Here is an 8,317-nt window from a genome sequence, read left to right as displayed (position 1 = left end):
ACACACACACACACACGGCCTCTTGCACTGGTGAGCAGAAGCCGGAGGGCACAGGCTGTCAGTATAGTTGCAGGAAACCTGAGGGCAGTGTGGGAGGGGGGCCAGGACGCGACTGCACGCTCTGCCACCCAGCTGGGGGCCGCTGCAGGGGGGGCAGGACTGTGGCTGCCAGGTTAAAGAAAGGGTGGGCACTCTGGTGGATGGACACCCTTTGCAGCCAATGACAGAAGCAGCTGCATGGCCCCACCCCTGGCGGGAGGGTCACGTGGGGGGTGGGAGGCTTGAGGGAGGGAGGCTGGCCAGGCAGCCTGTGTGTGTTGGGAGGGCAGCAGTAGGTGTTTACCTGCAGGGGTCGGGGTCAGCTCCAGGAGGCCCAGGTGGGTGGGCCAGTGCTCTGAGGCAGGCCATGCAGACCAGCCCCCTGCAGCACGGCCCCTCCCTGAGTCGATTGGCAGCCCCCGGCCGGGTCCAGCCTCCCCTCCCCAGGGGAGCCAGGGCACCCCAGCCGGCTGCAGGTGCCAGCGGCTATGAATGTCACCCTGGCCGGGAGACATCGCACCCACACACACTCCCAGGCTAGTTACACTTCTTTAAGGGAAATGAGAGCCCTCCCACCGCTGGTGATGAGGCCAGGTTGCCACTGTCGCTGCTGGGGTTGGTGGAGATGCGGATGAGCTAATGACGGGGGCCCTGCCCTCCAGGCACCTGTAGGGAAGAGCTCCAGCCAAAGGCCTCCTCCTTCAGGAAGCCCTCCCGCCAGCCAGAAACCATCTGTCCTCCCACCTTCCTTTTGGGGACGATGGCCGGGAAGGCCTGTGTCCCACACCAGGCCAGCACACAAAGCTGGTGCTCAGGAAGTGTGCGGGTAGATACGTGTGTAGCACCAGAGGCGGTGTCAACGAGACCCAGAGAAAGAGAGGAGAGGCCTTCTCCCCGGAGGGGCTGGGGGCCCCTGGAGGTGGAGGGGACAGGGAGGTGGCCGAGCCGGGGGGGAGGGGGGGCCCCACTGCCCTCACCCATCCTCTCTCTGGGCTTTTGCCAGGTGCCAGGTGGGCCCGCAGGCCCGTGAGCTGCGAGCAGGAACCTGGGCCGGCCAGGCCTGGAGATGGCTGGGAATTGCTCCTGGGAGGCCCACCCCACCACCAGGAATAAGGCAAGTGCCGCCGTGGCCCTGAGCACCCAGCCCAGAGCTCCTTCCCACACCCGCTCCCAGGCCCACCCTCCCGCCCCGGTCCCTCGGGTCCCAACATCTTCCGCGGCGAAGTCCCTTCCCCTGCTGACCCTGCCTCAAACGTCTCATTCTATCCCTGCTCTGCAGAAGTGGGTACTCTGCTGGACGTGGTGGCGCACGCTTGTAATCCCAGTACTTGGGAGGCTGAGACAGGAGGATCACAGATTCGAGGTCAGCCTCAGCTACTTAGTGAGGCCCTCTGCAATTCAGTGAGACCCTGTTTCCAAATAAAGAATAAAAAAAAAAAAAAAATAGGCCTGGGAGCCAGGCATGGTGGCGCACACTTATAATCCCAGATTTGGGAAGCTGAGACAGGAGGATCGCGGTTCATGGACAGCCTCAGCTACTTAGTGAGGTCCTTTGCAACTCTGTGAGACCCTGTTTCAAAAATAAAGAATAAAAAATAGGGCTGGGGGTGTAGCTCCAAGGTAGAATGCTCCTGGGCTCCATCCCCAGTACCACGGAAGGAAGGAAGGAAGGAAGGAAAGAAGGAAGGAAGGAAGGAAGGAAGGAAGGAAGGAAGGAAGGAAGGAAGGAAGGGAGGAGGCACTCTGCCCTTTAATGCAGCCAGGCGCCACCAGCAAGCCCTGGGTGCCTGCTCCAAGGTGTCCTCGGAGCCGTGCCCGCTCTGGCCCGCCCTGGCCAGGGTCTCTACTTTACCTCCACCTCCAGGCACTGACCACCCGCCCCAGCCGACCCCCACCTCCGCTTTTCCCTGCCCCAGGCACTACTTTCCGAGCGCCTTGAAAAGTCTAGAACCCCCTTCAGAATCTGGGCAGCACACTCTCAGCTTGGAAGGATCCCAGGAATTTACCGACCCCGACCTCTTCTACACCCAAGGAGCTGAGGTTGCCACCTGGGGTTTCCTGGCCTCCTCGGCAACCCCGGGACCCTGCCCCCAGGCCCTTGGCCCTTCCCCTCCTCCCCACAGCATCCGTTGTGGAGAAGTGGCCGGCCAGGAGGCAGCGGCTGGGTGTGCTGGGTGTGGGCAGCGGTGTCCCTGAAAGTCCCCAGAGCAGAGACAGCGCCCTGGGATGGAGCAAGCTCCAGAGAGGGCGTTTTACAAGGAGGGGATGGCGGCTCCCACCCTGTGACTCACCGGCCTCCTCCCCTCCAGGGGGATGGCCAGCTTCTTCCTGCCCTCTGGACACTGGACACTCAGCCCTGGCTCTGTGCAGCCCCAGGCCAGGTCCCCCAGCAGCTGCGCTGCTCTCCCCCTCCCCAAAGAGTTGGATCTGGGGGGCCAGCCTAAGCAGCAGGACCCATAAAGAGCTTGTCCAGACCTTCAGAGCCCACACACACGCCAGCCAACGCCTCCCATTGCTCACTGCAGAGCCTTTTGATGGGGGCCCGGCCAGGAGACGTGGCCCTTGGTTAGGGGTTGTCGAGACCAAGAGCCGTTTCTCAGGATCCAGTTCTCTTCCAGGACCATCTGGGAGGTGGCAGAAAGGATCCTTCCTCAGGAACATTACTGTTTGTTGCTGGGATGGATTAGTGACGTCTGCTGGGATGGGCTCAGGACACCTTTGTCATGGGAACGAGAGGTCCAAACAACCCGAGAACAGAATCAGCCTGCTCAGTGTTTTTATTTTTATTTATCTTTTTGAGGTACTGGGGATGGAACCCAGGGGCATTCTACCTCCGAGCTGCACCCCAAGCCCTATTTTTAATTCTTTATTTTGAAACAGGGTCTCACCGAGTTGCAGAGGGCCTCACTAAGTAGCTGAGGCTGGCCATGAACTGCAATCCTCCGGTCTCAGCCTCCCAGATGCTGGGATGACAAGCGTGCGCCGCCGCACCCGGCTCCGGTTGGTGTTTGTAACCGTTCCACCTTGCAAGAGCAGGGTATTGCACACGAGAGTCTGGAGTTCTGATTTCTCTGGGCAGAGGGAAGGAGGACTTGCCATGTTACCCGCAGGTCCCCCCTGGCACCCTCCGGGTGGAGCAGAGCCGGCAGCCCACCTGGCTCAGGACGGGTGCCCTCGCAAGGCCGGCCTGGCTGTGAATGTTCACGTGCTCCCTACAGGTTGGTGCCTAGCCGCCATCCCAGGCCTGTCCCCCTCCCCAGTGGACTTCCTCATGGTCCAGAGGGCAGCCCTGGCCCAACAAGGCATGACCTCTGACCCCCAGTTCTCTCTGGTCCCACCATGGGACAGGGTCCTGCTTCAGCTAGGGACAGGGTCCACTTTGTTGTGTGTGTGTGCATTTTTAACGAATGCTTTTTATCTCCTTAGAAATAAGTGTTTCCAGCCAGGTGTGGCAGCACATACCTGTAATCCCAGTACATGGGAGGCTGAGATAGGAGGATTGTGGGTTCAAGGCCAGTGAGACTGCTTCTAAATAAAAAATAAAGGTGGGCACGCTTGTCATCCCAGCATTCGGAAGGCTGAGACTGGAGGATCGCGGTTCACGGACAGCCTCAGCGACTTACTGAGGCCCTCTGCAACTCAGTGAGACCCGGTTTCAAAATAAAGAATAAAAAAATAGGGCAGGAGGTGTAGCTCGGAGGTCGAATGCCACTAGGTTCCATCCCCAGACCCTCTAAAATAAAAAAAAATAAAAAAATAAAGGCGGGTACAATGGCACATACTTGTGATCCCAGTACTTGGGTGGCTGAGACAGGAGGATTACAGGTTCAAGGCCAGTCTTGGCTACTTTGTGAGGCCTTCTGCAACTTAGTAAAACCCTGTTTCAAAATAAAGAATAAAAAAATAAGGCTGGGGGTATAGCTTAGAGGTAGAATGCCCTTGGGTTTAATGCTCCGGAAAAAGAAATAAAAAATAATTTAGAAAAGCTGAAAGTATGGCTCAACGGCAAAGCACCACCCCTCAATCCCAGAAACACACACACACACACACACACACACACACACACACACACACACTGAGGTTGACGCCGTGCTATTATCCATCCATTTTCCCATCCCCCAGTGATGCTAATAGCTGGCTCTGTCGCATCCTTTCGACCCTAGTACAGGATCACGGCTGTGTGTTTATTATCACGCCCTCTGGTCTCCTTCAGTCCAGAAGCACACTCAGTTTGTCCTCACCTTGTGTGACATGGACATTCTTGGAGAGTCTGATCTGACGGGCTGGCAGCCCAGAGTGCCGAGACGGGGTGGCGGGCTGGCTGGTGTGGGGCCCGCCGGGACACACGCCATTCTCGGTTCCCAGCCCGAGCCGGGGAAACCGAGCCTCAGGCGGGGTCTGGCTGTTTTTCTGCTCTGGTTGTAGCCAGTCCGCTGCTCCGGGGTCAGCTCCCCTGCGGCCAGGTCTCAGCCCCCAGCATCTAACGGGGGCCGGCAGGTGGGGCCGCAGGTGCAGGGCTGCCGGGCGGGGCCGCCGGCCTCAGCAGGCGCCTCCCTTCTGCACCTGCACAGATGTGTCCCGGCCTGAGCGAGGCCCCCGAGCTCTACAGCCGAGGCTTCCTGACCATCGAGCAGATCGCCACGATGCCGCCGCCGGCCGTCATGAACTACATCTTCCTGCTTCTCTGCCTGTGCGGCCTGGCGGGCAACGGGCTGGTCCTCTGGTTTTTCGGCTTCTCCATCAAGAGGACCCCCTTCTCCATCTATTTCCTGCACCTGGCCGGCGCCGACGGCGCCTACCTCTTCAGCAAGGCCGTGTTCTCCCTGCTGAACACGGGGGGCTTTCTGGGCACCTTCGCCGACTACGTGCGCAGCGTGTGTCGGGTCGTGGGGCTCTGCTCGTTCTTCGCCGGCGTGAGCCTCCTGCCAGCCATCAGCACGGAGCGCTGCGCGTCAGCCATCTTCCCAGCCTGGTACTGGCGGCAGCGGCCCAAGCGCCTGTCGGCCCTGGTGTGCGCCCTGCTATGGCTTCTGGCGCTCCTGATCACCTGCGTCCACAGCTACTTCTGCGTGTTCCTGGACCGCGAGGCCTCCGGGGCTTCCTGCAAGCACATGGACATCGCCCTGGGCATCATCCTCTTCCTCTTCCTCTGCCCGCTCATGGTGCTGCCCTGCCTGGCCCTCATCTTGCACGTGGAATGCCGGGTCCGGCGGCGCCAGCGCTCCGCCAAGCTCAACCACGTCATCCTGGCCGTGGTCTCCGTCTTCCTGGTGTCCTCCATCTACCTGGGCATCGACTGGTTCCTCTTCTGGGTCTTCCAGATCCCGGCCCCCTTCCCGGAGTACGTCACCGACCTGTGCATCTGTGTCAACAGCGGCGCCAAGCCCGTCGTCTACTTCCTGGCGGGGAGGGACAAGTCCCAGCGGCTGTGGGAGCCCCTCAGAGTCGTCTTCCAGCGGGCCCTGCGGGACGGCGCCGAGCCGGGGGAGGGCACAGGGACCACGCCCAACACGGTCACCATGGAGATGCAGCGTCCCCCGGGGAACGCCTCCTGAGAGGCCGGCGCCCGGGGGAGGCCGGGGACGGGACTGGACATGGCCTCCGGAGACGCTTTGCCAGGGGACAGGGATGCGGCGGCTGCCTCCGTGCCCACGCGGAAGGGGAAAGACCTGTCCTCTAGCCCTCCGGCCTCCTCTTTCCTGGGCTAGAGGCTCCGGGGTGACCACGAGCCCGCGCAGACGCCTGTAATGCACCCCAGGCCCGCCACGTTGACCCGTTAGGCCAAAGTCACCCCCAGCAGGGTGGGGTCCCTCCTCTGGCCCAATGGTTGGCAAAGGAGAAGAGGTGGCCACCCAGCCCTGTCCGCCTCCTGCCCTCGGGGCAGCCTCCTGGACCGTGGCCCAGCGGCTTCGCCCCTCCAGGAGGAGATGGTTCTGGGGTTCTCTTCTCTCAAGCAAAAGCCGAGTGGGCCTGAGGAAATGGTGCTACCCGGGCAGAGGCTTCCTTCATCTGTCTTCTCACCGAGTCTTCCTGCAATCAGCACCCCTCTCCACCCCTTGGCGATTCATCTGGTGGATTGAACAGGGGACCGTCGGGCCCCAGGCCACGGGGCACAGGAGGGATTCCCTGCCGATTCCCTGCCGTCTGGGGAGCTGGCTGCCCTTTCCGGCCCTGCGCCGGGCCAGCCTGGGCGGCCTCCTGACCACAGGGGTCCTCCAGGCCACCGCGGCCCACACAGGCGGCCTCTGGACTGAGGCCCTGGGCTCCAGCACCCACGTGGAGGTGGACTCTGCGTCACTCTGCCCCGGCCCCCGGGGACTGCCCTGTGGTTCCCGTCCACCGGCACAGCGGTCCGTGCGGCCAAAGGGAGTTTTATAAAAGTCAATGAGGTGTATATCAATAAACATTTTATACCTTGCAGCGAGGCAGGCTTCGGGTGCGCGCCCTGTGGTCTCTGTCTGCCCAGAACATCTCCCCCTGCCCTGCCCACACCTGCGGCATGCCCGCCGCCCTCCCTGCCACGGGTGCGATGGCCGCTGGGCCGTCCTCGGCTAACCCTCTCGGTTACCCACGCAGGCCTCGACACCGGAGAAATCAACTTGCCCTGTGCACCCTGTATTGGTGGCTCAGGCCTCCCCAGACGGAGCGCGAGGTTCTCATGAGGGCTCCTCCTTTTATCTTTTCTCCTTCTTTTTTTTTATACCTTTAGTACAGGGGATTAAACCCAAAAGTGTTCTACCCCTGAGCCCACCCCAGCCATATATATATATTTTTTTTTTTTTTTGCAGCACTGCAGATGGAACCCAGAGGAATTCTACCTCTAAGCTACACCCTCAGCCCTAGTTTCTATTCTTCTTTTTTTTTTTTTTTTTTTAAGGTACCAGGGATGGAACCCAGGGGCATTCTACCTCTGAGCGGACACCTCCAGCCCTATTTTTTATTCTTTATTTTGAAACTGGGTCTCACTGAGTTGCAAAGGGCCTCACTAAGTAACTGAGACTGGCTTCGAACTGCGATCCTCCTGTCCCAGCCTCCTGAACGCTGGGATTACGAGCGGGCGCCACCACACCCGGCTTCTATTCTTTATTTTGAAACAGGGTCTCACTGAGTTACAAAGGGCCTCACTAAGTAGCTGAAGCTGTCTATGAACCATGATCCTCCGGTCTCAGCCTCCCAAATGCTGGGATTATAAGCATGTGCCACCATGCCCAGCTTATTTTTTATTTTTCAACAGGGTCTCACTAAGTTGCCAAGGGTCCGGCTAAGTTCCTGAGGCTGGCTTTGAACCTGCAATCCTCCTGTCTCAGCCTCCCAAGTCCTGGGATCACAGGTGTGTGCCCCTGCACCCAGTTGGATATCCTCTTTTTGCTGCCCCACCCTGTCCTGACCCCTGGAGCAGGACCCGCGTGTCTGGACCCCTCCCTGCGCACCATCAGTGGGCTGGGAGTCCTTGCAGGGCGCAGCTCGGCCGGGCCCAGGGATCCTGCCGCTCCCACCTCTGCTCACCCATGCAGAGGAACGGCCCGGGCGCCTGGTGTCTGGCCTGGGACTCCAGCTCCTTGGGGGAAACTCCGGGGAAGCTTGCTTCCTCCGAGGCCCCAAGGATAGAGGCCAGGGAAGAGGTGCTGCTGGCCAGTCAGGAAACAGGACCGATGGATCTGGCCCTCCTCCTGATGATGGGGAGGGGATGAGGAGCGCAGTATGCCCACCTGCCCGGCGCCTGGCATGCCGCGCACACAGCGGAGCCTGCTCTGCCCTTCTATGGAGGACGGGAGCTGCAGCCCCAGCCCTTAGGGGACTGACCCCCAAGTCCACATGGCCCACCCAGCCAGAACGCCTGACCACTGCTGGCCATGGACTCTCAGTCCTCCTCCCATTTTTTTTTTTTTTCAGTACTGAAGATGGAACCCAGGGACATTCTGCCCCCAAGCTACGCCCCCAGCCCTATTTTTTATTCTTTATTTTGAAACAGGGTCTCAGAGTTGCAAAGATCCTCGCTAAGTAGCTGAGACTGTCCTCGAACTATGATCCTCCTCTCTTAGCCTCCCAAATGCTGGGATTACAAGAGTGCACCACCGTGCCCGGCTTCTCCTTATTTTTTAATTTTTATTCTTTATTTTTTGGTGGTACTGGGGCTGGAACTCAAGCAAATTCTACCTCCAAACTGCACCCCCAGCCTCATTTTATTTTATTTTTTTGTTTCAAAAGAGGGTCTCCTTGGGTTACGAAGAGCCTTGCTACATTGCTGAGGCTGGCCTTGAACCTGCGATCCTCCTGT

The 8,317-nt window shown here is 59.7% G+C and overlaps 1 protein-coding gene across 1 annotated transcript; it reads left to right on the top strand.

The window, feature by feature from the left end:
- Positions 1-1,105: 1,105 nt before the first annotated feature.
- MRGPRF (MAS related GPR family member F) lies at positions 1,106-5,594 on the top strand (the record flags this gene model as incomplete). Its single annotated transcript, XM_080693250.1, has 2 exons — positions 1,106-1,153; positions 4,611-5,594. 2 exons carry the CDS (start codon positions 1,106-1,108, stop codon positions 5,592-5,594), a joined length of 1,032 nt encoding a protein of 343 aa, XP_080549376.1.
- Positions 5,595-8,317: the final 2,723 nt, after the last annotated feature.

Source organism: Muscardinus avellanarius (genome assembly GCF_963383645.1).
Source record: "Muscardinus avellanarius genome assembly, chromosome: 1".
NCBI classification, from domain to species: domain Eukaryota; kingdom Metazoa; phylum Chordata; class Mammalia; order Rodentia; family Gliridae; genus Muscardinus; species Muscardinus avellanarius.
The sequence above is the reverse complement of the archived record's forward strand: the minus strand, read 5'-3'. Positions and strand labels throughout refer to the sequence as shown.